General features: G+C 58.3%; 1 protein-coding gene across 1 annotated transcript; it reads left to right on the forward strand.

The window, feature by feature from the left end:
* The first annotated feature begins 928 nt into the window (after positions 1-928).
* On the forward strand, positions 929-26694 carry LOC104146447 (alpha-1-syntrophin-like). The gene is made up of 8 exons (XM_068912699.1): positions 929-1234; positions 5698-5883; positions 22478-22679; positions 22939-23146; positions 23470-23600; positions 24458-24654; positions 25202-25389; positions 25759-26694. Exons 1-8 carry the CDS (start codon positions 961-963, stop codon positions 25849-25851), a joined length of 1479 nt encoding a protein of 492 aa, XP_068768800.1. The 5' UTR covers positions 929-960; the 3' UTR covers positions 25852-26694.
* Positions 26695-27933: the final 1239 nt, after the last annotated feature.

The raw sequence follows: 27933 nt of genomic DNA on the forward strand, positions 1-27933 counted from the left end.
CATAACTCAGGATAACAGAGTGTCACAAGCTTTTACTCAGAGACATCTCGGCAGTCGTGCTGTGCTCCGCCACCACACTGCTGAGGGATGCACAGACTTCAGGGCTGCAGAGCAGCGTTGTGATCATCTAGTCTGACACGCCACATTATCTAGGCCAAAAAGTGTCATCTAGTGCTTCCAGCATCAGTCCCAAATCTGCTGCTCAAGTTCAACAGAGCGAGAGAGCCAACGGGTGGTTCAGCAGCCCCCGAGAGCCCACCCCTGCTTGGGCCAGATTTTCAAGAGCGCTTTGCGCCTTGCATACAAACTTCCTTGAAAGTAGGTCTTTTGGTACCTGGGAACAAGCCAAAAGTGTTTTAGAAACCTTGCGCATGGTGTGCAAATTGCTGCACGAAGCAGGAGCCTCCAAGGCACCCTCGGCCTCGCCGGGTGGCCGGATCCTGCCACACGTGGGCACCCGTCACTGGGGGCTGCGATTCCCCGGGCGAGGAAGGGCTGAGCCAGCAGCTCCCTGAGCCTGGCTCCTGCCTTGTTTCCTGGGACGTAGAGCAGGATGGGGGCACGCAGCACATCCCGGGCCAGGCAAGGGCGGCGCGGGGGCCTGGCTCCCTCTGCGGCTCCTCGGGGCAGGGTGCAACAAGGGGGACGCCGGGCACGTCCGGGGCCAGGCAGGGAAGCACCCCAGGGGCGCACCGGGAGCGCGGGACTGACCCTCCGCGACGGGACGGGTCGGGGCGCCGCCGTGGCCCGAAGGAGGCGGATCCCGGTGCCGGGGAGGCGGCCGGGGGGCCGGGCTGCGCCGAGCCGAGCCGAGCCCGACGGGGCGGGCAGGGCGGGGCGGGCGGCCCAGGGGCAGGCCGGCGGGGCGGCGCTGTGCCCGGTGCCCCGAGCCGCGCCGAGCGGAGCCGTGCGGCCCGGCGGGGGCGGCGCAGCGGCGGCGGTCCGCGGCATGCGCGGAAGATGGCGGCGGGCAGGCGCGCCCCGCGCACCGGGCTGCTGGAGCTGCGCGGCCCCGGCGGGCAGTGGCTGCGCGTCCTGCTCACCCTGGCCGAGGACGTGCTGACCGTGAGCCCCGCCGCCGGCCCCGGCCCCGGCCCCGGCCCCGGCGAGGCGCCGCCGGCGCAGCTCAACGGCGGCGAGCCCAGCTCCGCCGTGCCCGAGGCGCTGGCCAACATCAGGCGCACGGTGCGCGTCGTCAAGCAGGACGTGGGGGGGCTCGGCATCAGCATCAAAGGTGAGGGCCGGGGGCCGGGGGCCGGGGCAGCGCCCGGCGCGGCGGGTCCTGGCTGCGGCCCCCGACGGCGGCGCGGGAGCCCGGGGCCGCGGCAGCGCCGCGGGGCTGCGCCGCCCTCCCGGGCTCTGCGGGGCGCCCGGCGCGGGGCCGCGGCAGCTGCGGGCGCGGGCGCGCGGCTTCCTGGCAGCCTGGGACGCCTGTGCTCCCCGGGCCGCGGCTGCTCCGCGGGTCTGACCTTCCAAGTCGGAAGCAGAGGTGATGCACCTCGTGGGGGAGCGGAGCGTTTTCAGCGAGGGCTGCGAGACGGGGATTTCGAGGGAAGCGACCTGTTGCCGTCCCCTTCTCAAGACTGGATTCTGCAGCTCGACTCCGCGTTTCCACTGAATGGAAACTATATCCAGGAGCCGAGCTCATCTCTCTGCACTGGGGAGGAACTGGGGTTCTCACGCCTCAGTCAGTCTCTTAACTTACCCCAAAAGGAGATGAGCAAGGGCAAGGTGGGAGGTGTGACAGCTGGAGTACGAAGGGCCTGAAGGATGTTTGCTGCATGCTCTAAGAGCTGGGTTTTAAAGGCAGACGGCTCCTGGAGAGCTCAGTGCACAGAGTGCCGGAGGGAGGCCGGGTGACAGACCAGCTTCTCAGGAGCCCCCAGCCAGGAGCAGGGCTCTGCTCTCCTGTGCTTGGGACACTGGAGGGTGGTGCTCACAGCCCTTTGTTGGTAAGCCAGGACTGGCAGAGCTTCTTCTCCCACTGCGACTTTGCACACGCTGGCACTTTCCTGGTAGGGAAGATGTCTGAAGAAGCAGATGGGACGCATAGGGTACCCATGTTACAGAAAAGCTGCCTCTTTGCATCAAACAGAGGTCTCTGCATGTTTGTCTTGGTTTCCTCAGTGACCCTATGTCTGTTGGGCTGACAAATGTCCCTTTTAAACTGTCGGCAGAATGAAGAAAATGATTGCAACCTTTGTAAGGTCCTTGGGGATCTGCAGACACAGAGTACTTCTTAAGAGCTGGGGCATTAAAACAACACTCTCAAGCTTGAAGATGTCCGGTCTCGGAGGGCTGAGCAGCAGGGAAGCCTTGTTGTTGTAATTCTTGTTTTCCTTTCTGGTGCTCCCCTCCCAAGTTTCTGTGCTCCTTGGTGATTTGCCTGAACTTTAGGCTGAAAACTTCATAGGGCAGGGATTGCATTTCTTTTTGTGTTTATTTTTCATGCAGCTCTGAGCTTGTTAGAAATTCAGTGAAAGAAGGATTAAATAGTCAACCACGGGCAAAGGTCCATCCCTGTGCATGGGTAAGAGTTTGTAATTTAATGTAACAGCAGGCCAGTTTGCATGCATGGTGGTCCATAGGCAGTGGTGGTATGAATCTTACCTTCTGACGTGGCTTCGCCTCTGGTGGCCAGAGAGAATTTAGCCTCAACCTCCTGCTTCCGCTTCAGCTGTACAAGTGCCCAATGTAGGGAGACTTTGCGATGTGGATGTCCGTCTGCTGGGATTGGATCGAAACACCAGCTTGCTTCTCTCATGCTGCTTGCTGTGCCTGCCACCATGGGATGCCTGAGATTGCCAGTGCTTCCTTTTGGGAAGTGTAAAATCCCCTTTGTGATAATCCTTTGGCTGCGAAGTTATCGCTACCTCTGTGACTCTCCTAGGAAAGGAGAAATGTTACTTGGTTCAGTTAAAACTTTATTTTTGCAGTGAAAAAATATGTGAAAAACAAGTGGCAGTAATCCAAAGTGGGAGCTATAAACCATTACAGCTGGTCACAGAGCTCTGAAGGTGACCACCGCTGTTGCAGAGGGAAGGCATTGGTCCTTCTTAACTGGGGTGGTGACACTTTCCCATTAAAAAGTAATAAATTTCTTGTAGTTTAACCTCAGAGTTTACCACAGAAGCGCGTACTGAGCAGAGTGTGAAAACAGCTTAGGTGTTACAGCTCTGCAGAGCAGGAGTGCTCAGATAGGCTGGCCCCAGGAGTCCTGGTCCCAGCCCTCAGGGCAGTTTGTGTTGTCTGAGGACTCTTTACTGCAAAATGCCTGAGTGCCCCAGGGCTGAGGCCACAGAATTGCCTCTTGCTTCTCTCCTTCCAGCCTCAACAGCCTTATATCGCTCTCGGTGGTGGCCCGAGGGTGGGATGGGGCCGGTGCTGTGCAGAGCGGCGTGCAGCCCTAGGGTTGGTGTTGGTGCTGACTCAGCCTGCTCTGGCTGACGCAGGCCTGGCTCCCGTTTCCCTCTTCCTGGGTGAGGGTGCGAGGCAGTAGGCTGTTATGCCAAAGAGACAACGTCTGCATAATACTGAAGAAATGCCTCCCCTTGGTTTCTGGTGCAAACAGCAGCTGTGCTTTGCGCTGTGAGTGGAGGCTTTTTGCAGTGGGCTGCTCTAGGGACGTGGCTGGAGCTCAGGGGCTGATACTGCACCTAGGAGGCCACAGGGACTGCGGTTAGGCCGAGGACGCCGGGGCGGCGGCAGGCTCCCTGGCCTGGCTGCACACATTGGTTGTGTCATGAGCTTGCTGAGACCTGGGCATGGCCCTGCTCCGTGTCCTGGCCCTGTGCAACCCAGGGAGCCTGCCTGGGGCAGCCCCATGCGAGCGGGCTGCCAGAGAGGGCAGGGTGCTCTGCTCTGCTCCTTGCCCTGGGCAGCATCCCCAGCCCTCAGCTATGCGCTGGCGCCAAGTGTGGGTCCCATTGATTTTTGCTGCCCCCCAGGTGAGGTAATGCTGAAGAGCAGGTCTGTTTGCTCCTTGAGACCTGGATGTGTAGAGCTGCCCTGGTTAGGGGCTAAGGGTGAGGGCTAAGTGCCCTGTCTTGAGACATGTTTTGGGTACGGTTACTTGGCTCCAAAACCTTGGACCAGCACTGTCGCTCCTGTGCTAGCTTTCCTCTTGCTGTGATTGGGCTCTGTTTGCCGTGGAAGAATCAAACGTGAGCCGTGCAAATGCCTGTCTCTTCACTGGGGAGTCATGCTGGAAGCCAGCTCGCAGCCAGTGGAGCTGCTTCATCGCTTCCACCTGCCTGCCCATTGCTTCTCCCACTTCTCTTTCTGGTTGGCAGTTACTCCCTCTCCCTTCACCTAACTTGCACATAATTATTTCGGCAGGACCTCAAGTGGCTCAGTCAGGACTGGATCCTGCTGGTCGTGGTGTTACAGCCAGACCCCAGCCACAGCGAGCTGTCCTTTGCGTGAGGACTCTGGCTCTTCAGCCATCCCTTTGCGCCCACGGTGGCTCGTGCTGTGGCGAAACCCCCCGGCTGCAGCCCTGTTCAGAGGGGCTGGGGGAGCCGTGGAGGGAGTGGGACTGCACTCCCTTTCCCTGCTGGCTTAGGGTGATGCACGGGAGCTATCAGAAAGCCTGTGCTGAAGACAGTCAGCCACCAGCAGCGCGCCAGGCAGTCAGACAGCCACTCCAGACCCTGGCAGGATGCTCCCTGCATCCGCAGCCTGAGCACAGATTAGGCATCATGGCTATAAGGATCCGTTTAGCAGCTCACAGAGGCCCCTGCAGAGGCCTCTCTGACAGCTGATAACCAGAGTCCTCTGCTCCATGAGAGATTTGTCAGAGATCTGAGCAAGGAAATGCCTGGGGCACTGACTGCGAGCAGCCCCGGGGCAGCCGGTGATAACTTTCTGCTCTTAGGCATGCTGCTGGTGTACTAGTTGGGGTCAGGATGTCCCTCAGAGAAAACAGATCATCTCTGAGACTCTCCGTGGGATTGACTGTGCTTAGGCATAGGACTTGTGTCCTACGCGCAGGTCGGGTGCCTGGTGATCCCAATCCCAGCTCCGTACAAGCGCTTGTAGCGCTTTTCCTCCTGCATCAGGGCAGAGGCTTAAAGATAATTGCTGCATTGCCGTTCCTTAGCTCACGTGAAGAAATGCTGCTCAGATCTCCCTGCAGGTTCAAAAGGTAACATGCAAATCGATCTCCTTAAGCTCCAGTGATGTTTGAATAGCATCCTTTTAGGTTGAAGAATGGGGAAGAGCAGGTAAAAAGGGCTACTGTGTGGAGAGGAACAAATATCCAGATTGGTTCACTTCTCTCTGGCTCTTTCACTTCTCCAAACATTCAGCTGTCTTATCTGTTTAGATCATAAAGTCCACAGAGCAAAGATGGTCACTCAACACGCACAATTAATAATGCGAATAATGAAATGGTTTCTCTGCCAAAATTGATGGAGGGATGGCAAGGCTATGTGTTTGCTCTCCCAATGTCTGCAGATTTCCTCTTAGTTTTTTGGAGCAGTTACCTTCATCTGCTCTAAAGCCTCGGTGGTAGTTTGTCCTTATATCCATGCTGAGGTCATCCGAGCTATGGGCTAGTCCCAGCAAGGAAGGGCTGCGTCCTGGGAGAAGGACGAACATTTGCTGAGGCCAGCTGGTACCCAAGCACTCCCTGTCCGCACGCACACTTGTGTGTGCACACAACACCCATAATTGCCTTCTCTCTTCTGCTTTAAGGTGGCCGAGAGAATAAAATGCCCATCTTGATATCCAAGATATTTAAGGGGCTGGCAGCGGATCAGACGGAGGCACTGTACGTGGGAGACGCCATCCTCTCTGTGAACGGGACCGACCTTTCAGAGGCAACGCACGATGAGGCAGTGCAGGCGCTGAAGAAGACTGGCAAGGAGGTGGTCTTGGAAGGTAAGAGATGTGGGTGCTCCTGTTCCCTCCGCTCTGTGCATGCAGTGACGTGGCTGATGTGTTTTCCCAGATGCTGTTACCTAGTCACTTCTATTTCTGTGTGATAAACCGCCCTGTGTTAATCGTTCTGCCTGCTAGCACCTCACAGCCAGGAGCGCGTCCAGGGCCTGCAGCTCTCGGTTGGTCTTTGTGGGAGCAGATACCAAAGCATTTGGGGTGGGCACTGAGGAGCCTTAATGTGAGGGAAGCTCGCTTGTGCCCGCTCTGCCAGCCAGCCTGCACGCAGGGTTTTGTTACCCCTGCCAGTGCCGTGGGGCCGTGCACCGTGCTCCCCACCGGGCCGGGCTGCCGGAGCCTGTTGCGCCACCGGGTGCCCTGGAAGCCAGATGTGTGCCGAACATCAGGCACGCAGGGCACCCACTCTGCTGCACCAGGGCTGCACTGGTGCTGTGCTGGGAGCCTGAGGGTGCCACATACTCTGCATATACATTTGCATACTCTTTTAAATGAAAAACAATATGTGCAGACTGGCTTATCTGCTTATCCAGGGAGCTGGAAATAGTTTCTGGGATGTCCCTCCAGAGACAGAAAGAAGGGCTTGTGCTGCTCATGCCACTGCTCAAAGCCCAGCCATGCTGTTTCCCCACTGCAGGGACCACAGGCAGGCAGTGACATTAGGTGTGGGGTGTCTTTATGGGTTTTGCAACTCCTTTGTTTTATGGTGCCACCTACAGAACAGGTCCTCCAGTTCACAGGGCAATGGTAGACTCTGGTTTTCTCATGATTTTCATTTAACTCTACATCCTTGGCTGGAGTGAGGCCATGTGGTTCTGCAGATTTACGCAGTTGGGAGAGAGCATGCTATCGCCCTGGCTCTTTGCTGGGAATGTTTCTTTCTGCTCTGGGATATCTTGGAGTGGATTTCAGGCAGGCAGGAGGGAGCAGGGAGCTGAGGTGCAGGGAGGGTCAGTTCAGGAGGTTTTGAAGCTGGGGGCCGCAAGCACAGCTGCTGGAGCAGGCGCCCCACCGGAGCAGCCTTGCGCAGTGGCAGTGGCTATCTGTGCGTCCACATGCAGTGGGGTGCCCAGGAGCACGGGGTGTGCATCCAAACCGCACATCCCTGGGTCCGGTGGCTAAGGCTAAAAACGTTCCAGGAATCGCAGCCTTTGCCATCCCATGGGAAAGCAAAGTCGGACACCTGTCGTCAGGAAGGGCTTTGTGCTGGGAGTCATCCTCGTAAATCCACCCTCAGAGGGGAGCAGAGCTCAGCTGACCCCAAGCTCCGCCTAGTCACTCCAGGCTGGTGGAGCTGTGGAAACGGGGCTCCTGTTGGTCCTAGATGGCCGCAGCCACCGGTTCTTACTGTGTCCTAGGCTCCTGTGGCCTGGCCCGCCATGGAGTCGCTCGAGACCCTGCGTGCAGGTTGGGTTTAGGTCTACTGTATTGGAACGAATGGCTGTGGGAAGCCCTGACAGATGCACCATGTTCTTCTCCCTCATGGAAGATGCTTTTATCTACTGGGCCTGTTTCCACCTCCGCTAATTCAGCCAGATCCTCTGGGAGCGTCCTTCCTTTGCAGCTGGGGGCAGGATGAAAGTAAGAAGCCAGAGTCCTTGCCCTCTAGCTGCAAGCTGCGACGGGCACCTGGCATGGGTGAGGACCATTCTGGGCACTAGAGCGGAGCCGGGGGGATGTCTCTGCCCTCCTGCCAAGTCACCCGAGGCTAGCCGAGATGGTCTCTGTGCTGGTTTCCTGCGCAGTTGTAGGGCTGCGGATCCCAAAAGGAGGTTTTTAGTTTGAGGAAGCGCTCTGGGCTCCTCAGGCTTTGACTGGACAAGAGAGAGATCTATGTCTTCTGCTCCAAATGACCTCCATAGCGTTTTCTTTCCTGCTCCCTCCCTAAACTGTATCGTCTCCAAATTTTTATTTTAGCTTTGCTCAGCCCTTTTTGCTATGGGTTCCTCCTCTCCTGGGAGCCGCAGAACCACATTTCAGCCTGAGGAATGTGCTGCTCTGCACAGCTGCTGGGAGCTGATAGTTGTTTTTTTTTTTTCCCTTTGACCAAAGAGAAATACAAGAGCCTCTTTCTCTTGGAGTCTCTGAAATTCCTTCCTGTAGCCTGCAGTACCCAGACCACCCTCTCTCTGCTGTTTTCTTTTCATCCTTTACTTTGGCTTCCGTTTCTGTTCTGCTGAAGGTCCTGCATGAGGTGAAGATGAGCCACCTTTCCTCTAAAGAGCAGCTTCTCTTCCCAGAGTTGCCCAAGCTCCTCCACCTCCCCTGGAGCTGAGAAGGAGGGAGAGGGCTGCGAGATCGCCCTTCTGGGAGGCAGCAGCCACCAGGGGCTTTGTTGTCCTTCATCGAGCTCAGACGAGACCCACTAGGCTTCTTGACAAATTAAAGCTCTCGGCAGGTATGCTTCAAAGGAGAGCTGGATTGGTTTGGCTGCCAAGATGATGAGCTAGAGCATTTCCAATTAGCTTGTAGCTGACACCATTGGCCCCTTGCAGCAATGAGAGATGCTGCAGGGCAGTGGGCAATTGACTTTGCTGGAGCAGGACGGTGGCTCTCGGCCACCACGTGGGCGCTGGGACCTGGGCATCCTTGCACGTGCAGCTCCATCTCCCTTGCTGAGGTGCTGGAGGCAGGTGCAACCACTGGCGTGTTTTGAGTTTGCTGGTGGTGCAGCCCTGCCAGCAGAAGGCAGTGGGGATGGAGTGGGCTGGCATGGCCCTGCCCAGCATCTCCCAGGGCTTTTCCCTCCTAGCAGGGCTGTACCGGTGCCATCCGCGTTTAGGAAGCATGTGCGCTCGGGGCTCTGTTGTGGCTCTCGTGACACACAGTGTGCCCTAAGGAGCAGCAGGAGAGGTGACATCCCTGCGTTGTGCCAGTTTTTCCCATCATTCCCCCTGCTCCCCCTCCAGCGCCGCTTCGACTGCGGATGGTGAAAGGGTGGGGGTGTCCCCAGGGCAGCTCAGCAGCAGCTGCCCGAGCCAGCGAGAGCCCACAGCCATGGGGCAGAGGCCTGGCAAGCAGTGCAGGCTGGGCTCGTGGGTGCTAATCTCTGCTCCTTGCCAACTAAAAGCCCAGCCTTGGCCCCGCTCTCCCATCTGAGCCCTGCTTTTTGTTTTGGGCAGGTTGCTAGGAGGCCCAGCTGGGAGCATTTTGCTAGTGATACCAGCCGTTCTTCACGTCACTACTTAACTTTTGCATGAAGAGGCTGATTACTTTTTCTGGTGTAACTCTGAAGCCGCCGGTGGGAGGGGGGTTCGGATTAACCAGAGCTGCAGCCCAGTGAAAATGTGTGCCGTGGTTATAGCTCTTTCCCCCTTTGGCTCTCCAGGAGCCTCCCCGTTCCCTTCCCTCCTGCGCCGGCACGGCTCAGAGGGGCCAGTCTTCGGCTGTGTCAGGGAGGATCTGTCCGCAGAGTTGGTGCGAGGACAAGCTATTCCTTCCTGTGCCCCCAGAGGTGAGGTTAAACCTCCTCCGGGGCTGGGTGCAGCAGGGCTGCGTTTGTGCCGGCCCAGAAACCCTGCTGCTTGGGCCGGCCAGGGAGAGGACGGCAGAGCTGGGAGCGGGGACAGCGCTGCTGCGAGAGCCCGCTCAGCAGGGGCAGCCTGCAGGGTGGTGAAGTGGGGACTTTCCTGCTCCTTTCTTGTGCTTGGACTTGTTCCAGGGCTTGGCAAAAAGCAACACATGGAGCAGGCGCTTTCTGGTCCCCGAGCTTTCCCAGCCGTGGCCCAACAGCTGGAAGCCAGCAGCTTTCTGAAAGGCGCCGTTTGTGCCGCGAGGGGGGAATTGAGAGCGCTGGCGATCGCTCTCGAGAGGCGGGAGCTGGCGAGCTCGCTGCCCGGGTCGTCTTTGCAAGGAAACCTGCTCGGTCTCCCGGCGCTGCGCGCCGACGGCTCGGCAGCGGCCGGCCCGCGCGGGTTCCCGAGCGTGCTGGAGGCCCAGAGGGAGGGCAGCGCCGTGGGGGGCTCCTCTGTGCTTAACCGGCTGTGCAAGCTTTTTCAAGCAAGTGGGTGCTCAGGTGGGAACAAAACCTCCCAGCCCAGGAGGCTCCTGTCCCGCAGGGGCTCAAGCAGGGTGGGAAACTTAAACAGCCACGGTTTGCAGTAAGAGCTTGTGCAATGAGGCAGGAAAAGGGCTGAGGCTAGCGCGGCACAGCCGTGCGGTCGGATCGCTGCGCTCGGAGAGGTTTGTCTCCTTACCAGTGTCTCGCTGCTGATGTGGGCTGAGTTGGCGAGTGGCGTTTCTGCTTAGTGGCCCACATTGCAGGGCAGGGCGGGACATGGGAGAGGGACATGATTTGGGCAGTGACAGCGGGTGCTGCGGTGTCATCCCTGGGAACTGCGCTCTGCACTGTTCCTCCCCGCGTCCATCCAGTCTAGATGAACTCTGCTCTCTGTAAAGCAGGTCCCGGGTAGTCCGCTCCAGTCTGCGGCACCGGGACAGTGGCCACAGATGTCATGCCAGGTTAGGCACGTGTTAGCCCGTGGCTGCTCCCTCTGCAAAACCTTGGGTTGTTCGCTTTGGCCCCGCAGCTTTCCAGCCCGCGGGGGGCTTGCTGCGCATCTCGCGGCCCTGCAGGCTGCTCCGTGCCAGCCCCACGCTGTTTCAGTTAGCTCGGAAGATGTCCCACGTGCGTCCCAGCCCGCGGCGCCTCCGCAGGGCTGCACAGCGAGGCTCGAGCAGCGCCGCGGCAGCTCACCGTGCTCCTGGCGGTGCCAGCCCGCGTGCTGCTGAGCCTCACCTCCGGCCAGAGCCCTGCAGAGGCAGCTCGGGTGGGCGCTTGCATGGCGCGTCCCTCTCGTGCAAAGTCAGGCGGCCAAGCACAAACAAGAGAGCAGGGTGGCAAGCGTGCTGAGGACAGCGTTATTCCTGCGCTGCTCTTGTAAAGGGAGTTTGTTCTGAGACGTAGGAGGTTTTTGCCTCTGACACCGCATGTCTGCCTGAGGGCTGCCTGCTTTGTGCTGCGGTGCCTGTGCCCTTTCTGGCCGCTGCAGCTGTGCAGGGTGCCCCAGCGTCACCCGGAGCAGATGGCCACGCTGCGCCTCCGTGCTCGCGTGCAGACCACTGTGGTCGGTGTCTGGCCATGGGGTGGTGATGCGGTGGGGCCTCACTGGTGGCTGGCATTGGGCTCGGGTGAACAACCCTGGACGGGGGTCCCAGGAGGGTAGAGGAGGAGGAAAAGTGCTTGGAGGCAGCAGGTTCCCAGTGGCCAGAGGCAGGAGGTTGGTGCCCCTCAGAGCACAGCTGTGAGTGAAAGTTTTCCTCTTCCTCTGGGTCTTCTTGAGGTTTTGGACTTTTCTCCAGTTCATAGTAAGACAAAGCTTCCAAAGTTTTCCACCAACAAAAGCCAAGAGGGACATCTGCCTCCCACGGCAGTGTGGTGGTCAGAGTTCGGGGAACGAAGGAAGAGCTGCTTCGACCCCAGGCTTGGGCTGGTTCAACCCAGGGCCTGGAAGTTGGGTCCCTGCTGACCCCTGGCACCCTCCCCCCCAACTTTGAATTTAACTCTGACTTCTCTTATATTCACATTTTCTACAGTTACCAAAAAGCTAATACTGGTAATTTAACACAGCTACTATCTGTTTACTTCTTTTCTCTGGGATATCTTGGATTAGACAGCAAATAGCAAAGTCTGTTCTTGGAGATGTAGTTTTGAGCATAGTTTGCAAGAGGTGTTTCAAAAGATAACAAAACTCTGCTGCTCTAATTAGGAAAATGATCGAAAGACAGCATATGCTCCCTGAAGGACAAGGCAAAACAGTTTCTGGGGTGGAATCGTTGCTCCGGGTACGTGGCCCCCAGCAGATCTGTGGAGCACAGGCCGTGCGGGAACTCTTTGCCATGTGGCTGGGATGGCTTGTGTGCTCCTTGCACAGCCAGTGGTCAGGGAGATGAGCTTTGGTGGCTTTTTGGTAGAGCTGAGAGCTAATGCATTTTATTCCAAATATCAAAAGTAGTGCCGCGTGTTAGATTTTACTCTGGGCTGCTGAACTTGGCTTGCAGATCCCCAGTGTCATTGCTGGCCGGGCATGATGACATGCAGATACCTCTCTCTGCATCCTGCCAAGATTTTTTTCGATGTGCCAAACTACTCTCTTGACATTTATGCAAAGAGTTTGCCTGTATTTATATTACATTGTTATTTTGTGGAGAGTTGCTCTGTCTTACCTTATTTTTCCCTTAGTTTTTTGTCGTGCTTTGTGTCCACAGAGCCTCCATGGCAGGGGAAAGGCTGGTAAACATCCTTCCAGCTGCCCTGAGAATGGCTTCAGTGCAAAGAGCAATTTTTCCAGGAGTAGTTTTTCCAGGAAAGGTCCCTGTGCTGTATCAGCATGTGGAGCGAACTGCAAGCAGCAGGGAGCAACAGAAATGAGGATCTGTGGCAGGACCTGTGTCAGCAGATGTCTCACCTCCATGGGTGGTGTAACTCTCAAAGTCTCCTGCCTGTAACACCTGGACAGCTTCTGGTGCTGTCGCAAGTCTCTGGGACTTTCTTGACCAAGTAATAGCTTGGAAGTTTGAAATTCAGAAAAGCTAAAGGGGGCCAGGAGGAAGAAAGCAGAGCGCTTGGGTTGCTCAGCTTTGGTGCACTAACTGGATTAAGCATGGGAAGCCCAGGCAGTTGCCGGGGGTAGAGACACGCACATTGTGTGAAACGTAGAATACCCAAAGAACGAAGCTGAAGCTGGCACCATGGAAGATAATGCGCGACATGAGCTGGAAGGAGGTTTTGAGGCAGTGGTGGGTGGTGGTGCCCAGGGCTTGGATTCATGTGCTATGGCCACGTGCCTCGGAGCACAGCCCCAAGCGAGATGTGCCGATCGCCTCTTCGGGGCAGGGAGCAGCCCCTGGGGAGCGGGCCCAGGACTGAGCATCCTGTCCAGGCTGTGGCTCTGTGCCTGTCTTGAGTTGTTCAGAATTTAAATCCGCAAAGGGGAAAAGCCTCCAGCAGTAGCTCAACAGCAACGGCTGAGAACTGCGCAATTGCAAGTTTGGTTTCCTCCTAGCCTGGTGAGGAACAGCCAAGTTTGGGTATGACTCGGTGTGATTCCCATCACTGTCAGCTCCGGGCCCTGCCCAGGAGACGTGCAGTATTCTCTCCTGCAGGGTTTTCGACTCAGAAATGCTGAACTAAAGAAACCCCTGAGGGAGGCTCTGTATGGAGCTGGGGGTGAGACCTAGGGAGCCACGAGAGCTTGGCAGCCCCTTCCCTGGACCCAGCACGAGCCGCCGGCTGCCCAGCTGGGCAGAGTGCCCTCACTCTGTGCTGTTATGGTCAGGGTTGTCCAGGCTGTCAGCAGTGAAGGTCGCCTTGAAGGGTGTCCTGAGGGGCAGCAGGGGAACGAGCTGGGGCAAAAGGAAGCTTCTCACCCATCGTCAGCTCCCACCTTGCAGCCGGGCAGTAGCTCCCGCTGATGAAGAAGGACGCTCTTTGCGACTTATTTCTGCGTAGGGCTGCTGGCGTCCCATGCAGCGCTCAGGGAAACGCTGTCTTTGGCTGCCGCTTCCCTTTTAAGGAAGAGCCAGATGCTGCATGAGAAGGAGGCAGCTGCTCCCTCAGCATGGGGCAAAGGCTGGGTGGCGTGTGCCCCCTGAGTGCCCAAGGCAGGGGCGCGCGAGCATGAGCAGGGAGGCCGCAGGAGATCCTGCAGCAGGGAATGGCTCACCGGCAATGGGGGGTTTCCTTAAATTAGAGGAAAGCATTGGGAGTGAGGCCCAGGAGAGGTATTCCTGCTCCTCGCCTGCAAGCAAGCCAGGCTGCTTGGGTCTGGCTGTTTTATCTGCTATGTAGTGGGATACTTTAAATTGGGCTCTTGCAAATGTGAGCCCTTGAAACAAGTCTTCCCCTCCTCCTGCTCCCTGTGCTCTTCCCTCTCTGTCCAGGCAGAGTTGTGGTCTGTGTCTAACCCAGGCTTCGAGTTTCCAGTTCCCCACTTCTGCAAAGCAGTTCCCGTGCAATGATTTGTCTGCGGCTGTTTCTGAAGCTTAGAGTATATCCCAAGGACATTGGAGAAGGAATGTGGACCTCTCCCCCTCCGAGGGAGGAAGGGCAGTGGAATAACCCACCCCCCCCAACACGCAGCTCTCGCTTGGAAAAGAGGCTGGACTGAAAGGTCGTGCACACGTCTGGCGCGCGCATCCCCACCGCGCAAACGTGGGGCTCCCTTTTGAGCCCAAGCTTTCCGCCTGCAGGAGTAATCCCTTGAAGAGCGCCTGTGCATCCACAGGCACCTCGTGGCACTCATGGCGAGCTCTGGCCGCAGAAGAGTTTGGGCAGCGCACGAGGCCGTGCACGGCACAAGGCTGCAGATCTGCCGCTCTGTGCAGAACTGTAGAAGCTTTTCCTGTGCAGGGGCAGCGTCTGGCAGGGGAATGGTTAAATAATGCAGCCTGGGGGCAGTTAAAGATGAAGCTCAGGAGGGCTTGGTGTTTTCAGGGCTTGCACAGCTGGATTTTTGCCCCTCCTGGTTAGTCAGCAGCCAGCCGTGCTGTTCACGCAGCACCAAAGCAAGGCGGGGAGTTGCAGGGAGCACTGCGCTGGGGGTGGCGAAGGTGAGGATGGGGTGGCGGTGGGAGAGCTGCAGGTACTGCAGCGGCAGGGTTGCGCACGGGCTGGTGGGGAGGTTTGCACGGCTGCAGCTCGCTGTGGTTCATGACAACGGGCTTTTGTCCCAAATAGCTTCTGAGTGTCGCGGTGCCCCAGTGGGCTGCTGTAGCAGAGCTCTGCTTTCCACAGGGGTGGACGGGCGCGGGAAGGCTGCGGGAGGTCACGGGCCGAGGGCTGCCGTGCTGGCTCGCTCCACGAGGCCACCGTGCCACCTTTCCAAGGGACTGGGATGCGCTGTGCCCATGTGGGTGGCCAGCAGGGACAGAAGGATTAAGCGTTTCAGGAACAGCCCAGAGCGCCTCCCTGGGGTGAGCGTCAAGTCTTCCCTCAATTTGTGCCCCCGTGGACAGCCAAGAGGCATGTTAATGGAGCGCAGGCAGCAGCTGCTGCCCCGCGAGTGGGTTTGAGCCACTTATCCCACCTGCCGGGCCCGTGTCATAGCTGCTGGGGCGGACTGCAACGTCGGGAGCCCGACCCCTTCAAGGAGATGGACTGCGACCTGCCTGGAGGAGGTGCTGGAGCCTCATCGCACGAGGGGCTCGTTCCTTCCAGCAAGAAGTTTTGCTTGTGCTTTGAGCTGGACTTGAATGCACGTTGCAGGCAGAACAGGTAGCCGTGGGCTTGCACTGATGCACCGCCGAGCCCCCAAGGGGCTCGCCAGGGTGCCTGCTGCATGCACAACTGTTGGCTGCTTTGCATAAATCTGCATGGAGGAGCTTGTTTGCTTAGAGGGAGGGAATTAAGCATGAAAACATTGAGGGTGATTTTTCGTACTTCCTCCACTCCTGACGATTGGGTGCTTTTAAAGCCAGCTGCCAGGAGCAGGCAGGGAGGCTTGTGGCGCTCAGCAGCCTGGGGCAGGATTTGAAGTTTTTCAGAAACACCTCAAGGCTATTTTGCTGCAGCCTGGCTGGATGATTTAGCCACCCACTGGTGTAGGACATGCTGGATGAGGAGGTGTTTCTCATTCCCCTTTTGTCTGCATTTTGGCATGCTCAGGAAGCATGTGCTCTTCAGTTCTTGGAGTTCTATAGGTCATTCAGGGTTTCTTTTGGGATATATATTTGCTGACACCCATTTCGGCGTGCCACGAGCCTATCCGTTGATGTACGTAGGCCGTGTGTGATCCTGTCCAGCTGAAGTTTGTCTGTGCTTGGCCCACTGGTTCCCTGCTGGCCCCCATTTTACTGTCCACCCCAGGACCTCTCTGGCCAGCTGCTGGAAGCCTTCCGGGTGTCCACTCATCGTCAGAGCTTGGCTTCGATGCTGTACATGCACCATGCAGACCCCGTTGGAGAGCTCTGCTCTCCGGAGCGCCCTGCGCCTAAGAGAGAAATAATGGCAAAAGGCACCATAAGAAACGTCCTCATCCATGTGGCCCTGATGCAGCCATGGGTTTGGCGCCCAGCTGCTGTGGCTCCCCAGCCATTGCTCGTATCCCTTCCTTGCAGGACAGGGTGAGGGGTGGCTTCAGTGCCTTCTGAAAATATTTCCTCCAGTATCATTACTGGGCTGAGGATTTGGGTTTTCATGGCTGGAAACAAGTTTGTGGCTCCCTGGCAAAGCCCTGCAGAGCCAGGAGCTTGATGCGTGGTGCACAGCATGTTCACTCTGGCCCGAGAGCGGTAAGAAAGGTTGCAATACAGTGAGGGAAGCAGGACACCTCTCGGGCCTTGCACACATGGTCCCTGTGCAAGTGATGCAGCCTTGCAGCTCCCATCCTGAGGCAGCTCACTGCTGGGTTTGGGGTGCACGCAGTGCTTGAGCGATCCCACGTGCTTGGGATGCCGCTGGGCCGTACCCGCTCTCTGCAAAGGGTGCCATTTGGGCACGTGTGGCCACAAGGAGATGCTGATGCCGTGGTCTCCTCTGCAGACTTTTGTTTTTTACCATTTCCCCAAAACCTGAAATATTGCTCAGTGCAAACCTGCAAAGCCCCGAGTGGTTAAAAGGTCCTGTTCCTCCCCTCTCCTTGCTGGCGAAGCGCAGCAGGGACGACCGCTTCGCGCTGCCTCGGGAGGCAACGTCGCCTAGGGGCTGCGCACATTTCGGCCAGCAGCCACTGAGACTTTTTTTTTTCCTGCTGGAAGTGGCTTTAACTCCAAAGCAGTGATGCAATATTTCTGCTGAGTGATTTTTGGAGTGGCGCTGACTAACAAGGAGAGCCCAGCCAGCCTGGGAGCCCAAGGACTGTAAAATGTTAATTAAAAAAAAAATCCAGTATAAGAATTACAGTTGCCAGTAGCAGAGATGATACATAATGTGGTCCGAGTCACTTACTTTAATGAGTTGGATGTAATTAATTTATCCATTCAGTAGCAGACTGTTTTGCTGTAGTAAAAGGACTGGCAGAAGTTTAAGTCAATCTGCTATAAAAACAGCAGCGTTGCCTTTAGTGGCTCCTCTCATTTTCGTGCTCCTCTTCACAGCTTCGTTGTTGGCTGGTGCATGGCCAATCGTGACCTGGGATGGCACCTGGATCCTGCCTGAAATTCAGTCCCCCACAAAGACTTCTTTATTTCCCCGTCTGATCCAAAGCAAGTAGCTCCCCACAAATGGCACGGCACTCCTGCTTTGGAGATGTCCCGCGTGCCCGTGCAGCTGGCTCCACCGGTGGCAGCACTCCCCCTCCCATACGCTTTCTCCTGCTACTGTGATGGTCCCGCTGAGGCTGTGGACGGGAAGGTTGTGAAGCTCTTTCCCCTGCTGCAGGGTCATGTCCCATGTTGCCGTGCACAGGTGGGCCATCAGCCCAGTTAGCCTGTTGGTCCTCTCCAAAAGCAGGACCCCAACTTTACGCTTGACATATTCTGAGGGGAACTTTTTGCGGAAAGTGCCAGTTTGGTAACTTGGATGTATTGCATTAGAAACACCTTGGGTTAGGTGTTAGGATCTTGAGGTCACGTCCTGAATTTTGGAGACGTCTTTCCCCTGAGTGGGGCTAACCCGTGCCCGAGGTAGAGCATGCCTGACCCTTGCTTGGTGCTGGGTGAATTTCTCTGGGTATTTCTTTGCAGCATTAGAAAGCGAGGCAGCTGTGCAAGCTGCCTGTGGACATTTTGGGGGCTTGCAGTGACAGAGAGAGGGGCAGGCTTGCCGAGCCCCCTCCGTGAAACTCCTTGGCTTTGCAAGGATGGGGAGGGAGCCTCTGCTCTGCACACTTCCGCGTGCGAGCAGGAGTGCTGCGGCCACCTCTGGGCACAGCGCTGCCCTGCGGTGCGTCGCCCAGCCGTGCCGTGGGCTACGCGTCTCCCAAACGCAGGCGTTTCCCGCCACGGTGCAGGGAAAGCAGGGGGCTGAGCACGGCTTTCTGCACCCTCCTTTGGCCTGCGGAGATGGAAAGGGAGCTGGGGACTGCCGAGACCGCGCCGCGCAACGTTGTGCCACGCTGGCCTCCGGAGACGGCCCCGCGGCAGGCCAGGGGGGACCCTGGCCGTGGGGGCGATGTGACAGCGGTGACTGGCCCGCGGCTGGCACCGGTGCCCGGGGGCCTTCTGCAATCGCCCTCTGCTTCCAGCTGCGCCACCCTGCCTCGGGAGCACGGATGTGGCTCCTGGCTCTGCCTGGGCTCCCGGCGCCGGCTCGAGGAGCCTCGTGGCCAGTGCACCCAGCGCTGCCTCTGCTTAGGAAGAGCTTTGATCCCTCGCATCTCGTATCGAAGAGGCACACGCTCCTGCCGCGGGGCTGCGCACGGTGCCCTCGCTCTCCAGGCGCTGCTCCTCTTGCTGCCCCGAGCGCAGTCCGCCTAGGACGGGATCCAGCCGGTGCTGAGCTAATGCCGGTGACGTCTTCCGCGTGCCTGGAAAGCCGGCAGAGACAACATGCAAGACAGGTGGTGCGGGAATGCCTTGTTTCTACCTTGCTGTGTTTGCCCTGCGGGTTTTAGGGGAAGGCTCTTGGCGAGCCGCAGCAGGAGGGGCTGCACGGAGCTGGGAAACGGCGCGAGCACCCACAGCGAGAGGGTCCGTGGGGTGGAGGATGGAAAGGGCAAGGTTAGACATCCGGAGACAGCGTGCCCAGTGCTTCCCCGCACCCCAGAAAGTGTCCTCCCCAGCCTGGGTCTGCCCCGGCCGAGGCTTCACTCGCCCCAGGAGCTGAACGCGCTCGTTGGCGCGGGCTCAGGGATGCTGCTCACGTTTCACAATCTGAATGGTATCTTTTTGCAATCCAATTAGTTCCCAGGCACCAGAATAATGGCAGGTCCCCCTGCCAAGATTAATGACTCGGAGGCAAAATCCAGAACAGCTCAAATGCCTATGAGCGAGAGACGGCTATTTATAACGGGCGGCGCAGAGCACGAGGCTCGCGGTCCGGCGCCGCCTCCTCTGCCCCGCGCCGCGCCACGGCAGCGGGTGCAAGGCCACGTTGGCGTAACCCGACCCATGTGCCGCAGCAGGATCGCATCCATTTATGGCTCCGGCCCCGCTCACGCTGTGTCTGGGACAGGGCTCGGGCGGGCACGGCTTCCTGGGACGTCAGCGCCGCCGGGGAACAGTGCGCTCCGATCTCGGAGTGAAAAGGGAGAGGAGACGGTGCCGTGACCTGACCTGCCCTCGTGCTGCTGCCCCAGGGTGAGCCAAGGTGGCCAGGCAGTGGGACCTCCCCAGGCTGCAGGACTTTTGCAGGCAGCTGTGCTTGCACCGTGGCACTGTCCAAAAGCAGCTGTAGGACACGGAGGTCCCCTCTGCTCGGTGGTGTTCCCGTAACCTACCAGGCTGTCCCGCTGGGCTCTGCACCTCTCGGGGAGAAGCAGTCCCAAACAGGTCCTCGCCGTGCTGCTGGGACACAGCTCTTCTCCAGGGCTGTGCTCGCCATCCTCCGCACCTCCGGCCATCCCAATGCGTCAGAGGACACTGCAAATCCACGAGGAGATGGACAGCAAACCTTAACAGCCGTCCTCCACCTTGCAGCTCCGCTGTGGGTGACCGGCGGAGGGTCCCCGTGCTGGAGGGCCGTGCTGCAGCTCTGCCTCTCCCCCGGATGCCCCACTGCTCTCCGCGCAGCAGCGCACAGCCCTGAGCTGCTCGTCGCCGGCAGGGCTCGAGGCTCACCGGGGGCTTGTTTGCAGGAAGCAGCGGTTTCCGAGAGGTTGCAGCCGGCTCATTAGCAGTCCCTCATGAGCAATCCCGCCTGTGCTGTCAGGAGCAAACACGGGCCTCTGGCCTGGCTGTGCACTTGCGCTGATCCGCGTGGCTCCCGTTGCCCTCTGCGGGTTTGCTTTGTGGCTCTGCAAGTGAGTAAGGGCTCGCTCCCTTCGCACGCGGGACTTGGTGACTTTGAGGTTTCGCAGCGCTTGCTGGAATATAAATGAATCAGAGACACAAGCTGGGTGGCCAAGTGCGGGGGGGGTGGGGGGAAGGACTGGGACCGAATGAGCTGGCTGGGGTCACCCAGGCAGGCTGGGCTCAGCGGATGCACACCGGCTCCCGGAGCCGGGAGGTGCTGCAGGGGGTCCGGCCCCACGGCCAGCCGTGCCGGCAGCACCGGGTGGGCGCAGGGCGCAGGGCCAAGCCCCAGCCCGGCTTTCTGGAGTCAGGGCCTGACCGCACAACAGCAGCTTTGACTGCCTGCGGAGGAGGGCTGGGAAATGTGAGTCAAGCCTAGCAGGGGGTGGTGAGGAACCGGCTGCTCCGTTAAAGGGAAACAGACGGGTGTTTCGGAGTCAGGCTCCTGCGTCTCAGGCCTCGCTCCTGCCCTTGGAGTCAGGGGGCTGTGGCAGCTTTTGGTTCCCTGCCTCGGGGCTCCGTGAGACCTCTGGGCGTTTGCAATCGCGTGCAACAAGACACATTGCTGCTGGATAATAGCTCTGTGTGCAGAGACTGTCTTGCAATGTGAAAAGGGCTTTAGTCTGGCATGAAATCACTTTAATCTGGAGGAGCATCTGCCCAGCGCCTCTGGTCTGGAGCGGCTATGGCACAGTGACGGAGTTGATCCAGAGCCGCCAACGACTCACCTACAATACTGTGCGGCAAAGCCAAGCTCTCGCTGCCCCATTGTACCCCCTTTGCCCAGTTCAGCCTCCCTCCAGCGATGCTCCCGAGCCATCCCCGAGCTGCCCTGCAGTTGGGGCCTTAGTTGGACCCATGCTTAGACCAGCTACGACAGCTTGGGATCAGCAGCAGCACCAGGAGCGTGTCCATCCCCTGCTCCTTCTAGGGGGGCCACCAAAGGAAGGCCCTTGCCCAAAGCCAGCCGTCGATCTCGTGCTGACCCTTAGCATCTCGACCCAGAGAGCAGGACCATGAATGGTCCGTTCCCTTTACGCCCCCTGACCTCTTTATGGCTCCCCAGGCGGGGTGGGCAGTGAGGCTCCTCGGCTCCTCTGCCAAAGTTTTTTGGCCTTGCTGTAGATCAGTCTTGAGAGCTGATGACCTATTTTTTTAGGATGTAGCCCTGGGGCCCCATCAGTTCTCAGCAACTTTCATCTCCCCCTTCCCCTAAACCTCTGGAGCTGGGCTGTGGTACAAACGCGAGTCTGAGGGCTCTGGCTCTGGGGCCAGGCTCAGTGGGTACTTAGAGATGATTTCTTGTCCCTAGTTCATAACTAATCAGCCAGGGGTTATGTGAGTTGCGTGAATGCAGTTAAAGGCTTTTTCTGGGGCCAAGCCATGGTATTTAAGAGCTATTACTTTGTTCCTAGTTGGCTGGTGGACTGGCTGTACCAGCACAATTTGGACTGTGTAATTTTGGCCTGGGATTCCTGCCCATTCCCCGCCCCATGCCTCCATGTGCTGCCCCTGACTGACTGGGGGACCAGATTGGAATAGGATCTGTGAGCTGATCCAGGTTAAAAAAAATGAGAAAAGGGCTATTTTTAACCCCGCTCAATTCCCTGCTGTGGTTAGCATGCTCTGCGCACAGCCGAGTCAGCACAGCTATTGCGGGGGTGAGACTGCCTTAAGAGCGAGCGTCTAAAGGGCCTTCTCAGGACATTTCATCCTTAAGCTCGTGCTGCCCAGTTGCTCCTTTACAAGGCCGGACACGCTCCTGCATCCACGTTTCCCATGCACTACAGCTTCGATAGCAGTGCTGCGCAACAGGCCCTGGGGCTGCTGTCCTGGGGGCTTGCTGTGCCGCTGCTCCGGGTGCGGACTGACTACGAGCCATCCAGGATGAGCCTGCTCTTGTGGGCAGGTTTTCCATTCCCGCTCTGTTGCTACATGTTGGCAGAGTGATTTGGTAGGGAGGCTGTGCTGGAGGCTTTCTCCTACAGGGAATTGGGCCTCCCGGCTAGCTGCTGAAAAGCCTCCGGCATGATGTGAGAAGCAGCGCTCTGCAGCCAGCCCTCCCCTGCGTGACACGGCATCAGTGGAGTCCTCGTGTAGTTTAGGCTGCCTCTTGCCTTGGGACAGGATGATCCCCCATCCAGGGATGTCCCAGGCTGGACAGTGATCTGGCTCGCAGCGTTAGAATGCGCCAGCACCCCTGGGCATGCAGGGATCAGTGAGGGAGTGCTATATTCAGCAGATTCGGGGCCTCCAGCCTGTTAGCCATGTCCACGCGTGATCAGTGGTAATTAGCCTTTGCTGCGTGCTGGGACTGCTGCTGCGGCGCCCTCTGAAAGCTCTGCCTTGGTCCTTATGTTGCTCTGCTTTGCCCAAGACCAATTCCTTGTATGCCTCCAGCGTCCTTCATTTACAGATGTTGCAACATCTGGAAATGAAAAAGGAGGAAAGGCCTTTGAGGATGCTGGAGGTCATCTCCCCCTGATAACCCTCTCTGCCGTCTGGCACCTGATGGCATGACCCAGTGCTGGCACAGGGCTGAGCACGGGCAAAGGACGTGCTCAGCCCCACGGTCCACGTGTGGGTGATGATCCTCGTCTCCCCCAAGAGGTTACAGAGCAAAGGGATGTGAGAGCCTGCTCCGGCGCAGGGAGGGCGGCGAGGGGTTTCTGCGTGGCTGGCAGGAGGCCACCGTGGCACATGGAGTGCCCAGCACCGTGCCCTCAGCCATGGCCTGACTCTCTTGCAGTGAAGTACATGAAGGAGATCTCCCCGTATTTCAAGAACTCCTCCTCCGGGGCCACCGTCAGCTGGGACCCCTCTCCCTCCGCCTCCCTCCAGAAACAAGCTTCCCCCATCCTCTCCCTGCGAGACCTCAAGGAAGGGAAGAACCTGCCTTTAAAAATGTGCTACGTGTCACGCAAGTGTCTCCCGAACGACCCGGAGCACAGGTATGGCAAATCAGCCAGGCCAGGCAGGGCTGGGGGGGCCCTTCCATGGCTGCAGCTGCCTCCTCTGCCCTGGGGCTGTCGGTCCTGCACAAGGGAGCGGGGTAGAGCCGGCCACCGGGGCCATGGGGGGGCCAGCAGGTGTCTGGTGACCCCCAGCACGGCCGCCTGCACCCGAGGGCGCAGGAGAGCGCAGTGCAGCACGGCAGCGGGGGGACGCTGGAGCTGCCCGCAGTGACCCAGCGGGGCTGTCCCTCTGCAGATACCTGGAAGTGTGCTCAGCCGATGGGCGCGTTCCCCTCTTCCTGCGGGCCAAGGACGAAGTGACGGCCCAGTCGTGGTTCAGCGCCATCCAGGCCAATGCCAACGCCCTGCTTCCCAAGGTCAAGGAGGAGCTGAGAGCCCAGCTGGCCGGTGCCGGTGTCGCGGGGAGTAAGGACATCAAGCATGTCGGCTGGCTCACGGAGCAGGTAACCCCATCGCTGGGGTCAACATGCCACCCTAGAGCAGCAACCGAGAGGGAGATGCTAAGATGCAGGGCTACAAGGTGGTGGGAAATGGCATGCGGGGGGCTAAGGCAAGCAGGCCCTCCTTGCCCCAGCACCTCTCCCCGTCCCATGGGTCCAGCTGTGAGTCCAGCCACTGCTCCAGACTGTGGCCCACCTGGAACCATACAGTTGGGGCCAGGGGGCAGGGGGATGTGGAGCTGGCCAAGGCAGTCCCCCCAGCAGCTCCTGCCCTGGAAGGCTCCTGGATGGACCTTGATCTGTCCCGCTAACCCTTTCCTTCCCAGCTCCCCAGCGATGGGACGAGGAATGTCCTGGCCATCCTGACCGAAAAGGATCTCCTCTTCTACAACAGCCTCCCGCAGAACAGGGACGCCCTGAACAAGCCGACACACAACTACCCCCTCATAGCCACCAGGTAGGTGAGGCACGCGCTCGCCGCCTGCGGGCTGCATGTCACCTAGCTAGGGCCCAGGGCTGTCAGGGCCACGGGTGGCAGCAGGGCTGGCAGACTTGGAGAGTGGGGTGCTTACACCAGTGGGGTGTTTGCAGGGCCCAGAGTGGGGCTGGTGGTGCAAGGAGTGAGGCAAGCATCTCCAGAAGGAGTGCGTGGGTGTGCTGATGTGTGCATGAATGGGATATGTGTGTGTGTATGTGTGTGTGTGTGTGCGCAGTGTGGAGGGTGTGTAGGTGGCCGCAGTGGGTGGTTTTGGTGTATGTATAGTGCAGAGGGGTGTGTGTGTGCAGTTCAGCAGGTGTGTACTCTGTGTGTGTGTGCAGTTGCAGGTATGTGCAATGCGTGGAGGTGTGTGCAAGCAGAGGGTTGTGTGCAGTGTGCGTGTGCATGCATGCATGGGGGTACAGCGTGTGTGTGCAGTGCATGGGGGGTGTGCAGTACAGCGGGTTTGCGCAGCGTGTGTGCATGTGCAGTATGCACATGGGCAGGCGTGCAGTATTGGGGGTGTGTGTGCATGCCTGTGTGTGCGTGCAGCGTGTGCATTTGCAGCGTAGGGGCACATGTGCGCAGTGGGTGTATGTGCAGGGTGCAGGGCAGGGGGTTGCGCGGGTGTGCAGGGCGTGGGCGAGCCCGCTGCGGGGTGGGGGGGTGGGGGGGGGTTGCGGGCGCGCAGTGTGCGCGCAGCGGCGGGCGGGGCCGGGCCCATCCGCGGGGCTGCAGCGCCCCCTGCCGGCCGCACCGCGCCGCCGCAGCCGCCGCGGAGCGGGGCGCGGAGCCGGGCGCGGAGCGGGCGCTGAGGGCCCTGGCGGTGCCGGCAGGCTGGTGCACTCGGGCCCCGCCAAGGGCTCGCCGCTGTACGACGCCGAGCTGTCCTTCGCCCTGCGCACCGGCACCCGCCTGGGCGTGCAGACCCACCTCTTCAGCCTGGAGACCCACCGCGACCTGGCCACGTGGACGCGCATGCTGGTGGACGGCACCCACGGCGCGGCTGAGCTCGTCCAGGAGGTCTCCGCAGGTCAGTGGGGAAGGGACTGTGGACCCCCCCCACCGTGGCCAGGTGGATGTACTCTGCAGCAGGGATGTCCCCCGTGGCAGGGCAAAGGGGTACCCAAAGCAGCGGTGATGGGCACGGGTCACCCTTGCTCGTGGGCTCTGAGCCAGTCCAGGAGCTCAGTTTCGCAGCCCCGGGAAGATGCAGAGTGGTGGCAGTGGGAGTCCTCCACACCCATCCCAGTGCCTGGGATCAGGCCTCCGAGCGTGTGATCCGCATGCAGCACAGGGTGGGTGGCAGCAGGAGCCCAGGGGGAGCTGCCTCCATGCTGGGATGTCACTGCTGAGGTGCTGGGGCTGGCTCAGCTTGGCCCTGCGGGAGCCACTGTCCTAGTCATGCCGGGCATGGGAGACACCAGTCATCAGCTCCATGGTCATTTTAGCCCATATGGTCATGCAAGGGCCAAAGAGTGCCTGGCTCAGCCAGCTCCTGGCCACCCAGGAGGTAATCAGAGGAGGCTGGGGCAGGTGCTGGTGGGACCCATCTGATTCCTTCACCTCTTCTCCTTCAGCCTGCACATGGAACGGGCAAGACTGCACTCTTTCCATCCACATTGACAAAGGCTTCACCATCTTCACCACCGAGCCCGGGCTTAGCAAGACAATCCTGCTCCAGCAGCCCTTCGAGAAGCTGCAAATGTCCTCTGACGATGGCACAAAGATGCTCTACTTGGACTTTGGTGGCCCAGAGGGAGAGATTGTGAGTTGGCTTTGTTCGCGGCTTCTGCCATGCCCTCGCTTCCCGCTTCCCCAGTGCTCCTGCTGGGCCCCCAGGTGGGGATTTGGAGGAGGCCACCAGCAAGAGGCGGGAGAGGGCTGGCCCATACACCCACCTCCTGCTGCTCATGGGACTGTACTCCCTCCCCTCCGTGCTGGTGCTCCATGGCCTGCGGCCCTTCACAGAGCCCCCGTGAGGCTGTGGTGCGGTTTGGGAGGTTCTCAGTGGTTCCCAACCCCCTTGCAACTTCTTCATGGCATACTTTAGAGCTCTTCCCATCACAAGGAGAAAGTTGGGTGCTCTGAGCACAGCCCTTACCATTGCTCATGTCCCTCCACTCCTTTTTTGCAGCAATTGGACCTTCACTCCTGCCCCAAAACCATTGTCTTCATCATCCACTCATTCCTCTCAGCCAAGGTGACCCGGCTTGGGCTGCTGGTGTGAAGACAGAGGAAAGAGCCAGACAGAGCAGTACCCAACACTGCCATGAGATCTATGCACCTACAACTCCCTCCAGGCCAAACCAAACCAAAAGCCATCCAGATGAGACAAGAACCCCTGGGTCACGCCACAACAGCCAAGGAAAAACACTAGCCATCCAGAAAAAAACACTGCTGGGGCATCTTCTGGTCAGCTGTAGTCAGAAGCCGCTCTCGGACGCAGTGCCAGGACTTCTCTGGTCCCACGTGGAGCAGCTGCTCTGTCCCCTCCTGCCTCCGACATTGTCACTCACCGGAAGCTTGAAAAGTCCCCAGTGGAGAGCCTACCCCGACCGGCCACGCTATCACTGTAGTGCCTTGTGAGATGATATTTTCTGTACAAAGAATCTGTTTTTATTGATGTTTTATATTTATATAGCCCAGTTAAAGATGCTGATGTGGCAGCTTCCGTCCGCCTGTTTTAAGCCCCAGGAGAGTCCTCAAATACTGTGCAAGCACGCATGTCTCTTCCTCCAGACATGCATTTTAGAAATGCAATGGCTGGAGACCCGAGCCAAATCCTTACTGCTTGAGAGCTGGGAACTCCAGATGAGCGCTCTATTTGCCAATTTATTCGGTATTATAGCTGATGATAGGAACCACTTTTCTTTGCTAGATTTGGATGGTTCGTTTTCTTTTGCTAACTCCTGGATCCAGGATCATTTTATTTCTTGGTTTATGGGGGAAGGGAGGGGTTGTCAGGTGGCTGGTGGAAAACAACTTGTTTTATGAACCAAAAGATTCTGCATGAAAATTACTAATTTTTTTGGTGAAATAAACATTGCAGATCATGAACAGTGGGAGCCAAGATCAGTCTCCTGTTTTGCTTAGAGAAGTAGAAATGCTGTGTAAGGGAGATACTTGCACTGTGCCTTGAGATGTTTCTGCCAGGGGATTAAGGGGAGTGAAGGCTTTTTCCTTGGCGGCTGTCCAACATTGCAGTAAGTCAGTGGTGTTGGTTAGGGGTTGCTGAGGTCTCTGTCTCGGGATTCCAGATTGTGCCCAAAAGTCTTTCAAGGCTTCCTGACATTGAGTTAGCTGAGGCAGAGCCTGGCAAAGGCAATGCTTTGGGCCTGCATCTCCCGCTCTCTGCCATGCTGAGCGCCTCCTTGCAGGAGCGTTGGAGAGAGCTGCACACCAGCTGGAAAAGGTGTTGGGGGGCAAGCTCGGGAAGATGGTGCAAACTGGCAGGTCGTGGCATTTGCGAGAAAGAAGTGTGCTCTAGTGGTCACAGGAGAGACTCAGAGTCAGGACGGATGCATTTGTTCTGAAATGCTGGGCAGATCACGTTGCCTCAGTTTTCCTTGTCCTTGGGGATGCTTGCTTTTTCTTTGGCAAATACTAGGTGGAATTAAATAGCTCTGTTTGTTGCTTTGCTATGTTTAGCAGAGGACGGGAGGGAATTCATAAATGCCGAAGCTACCTTTGGCCAAGCATGTCTTACCCGATGAGGCGGTAGAGCAGGTCCTCCAGCATCCCTCCAGCGTGGCAGGGGCTCTGCCCCAACACCGCCGGGGCTCGTGTACCCTCAGGCCCGCCTCCAGCCCCCCCTGGCCATGCTGACACAGACCAGTGATGGGGTGGCGACTGGTCATGTACAGCTAGCACGTTTGCAATCTTCAGTGTTAACAGAAAAAGCCCCCAAAACAAGAAAGTAACATCTCATTGTCCTTTTTCTAAGATTGGTTTGAGACCAAGAGTTTCAGGCAGCTCTCAACAGAGCTTTTTTTCTTTTTTCTTTCCCTCTGTCTGGCTGGCCATTAGTAGATGCTTTAAACAGTATTCCCTCACTATGCACCTCTCGGCTGAAAAGTCGGGCTCTGAACACAGTCCTTGCAGTGTGTTCATGATGTCTCTGCAGGAGTCCCATTGACTGTACACAGTTTGCAGCACAGACAATATTTACAGAGTGGTTCCCGATCTGACTTTGACTGCTCTTAGCTGGGTGCTTTTCTTTTACTCGTGGGGCTTGACAGCTAAAAGCCTTTTTCTCTCCTGAGTCCTGAGATGTTGCTGCCTCCTGACTGAGGGGCCATGCAAAGACGGC

The sequence above is a fragment of the Struthio camelus genome, chromosome 18, assembly GCF_040807025.1.
Source record: "Struthio camelus isolate bStrCam1 chromosome 18, bStrCam1.hap1, whole genome shotgun sequence".
Lineage (NCBI taxonomy): Eukaryota > Metazoa > Chordata > Aves > Struthioniformes > Struthionidae > Struthio > Struthio camelus.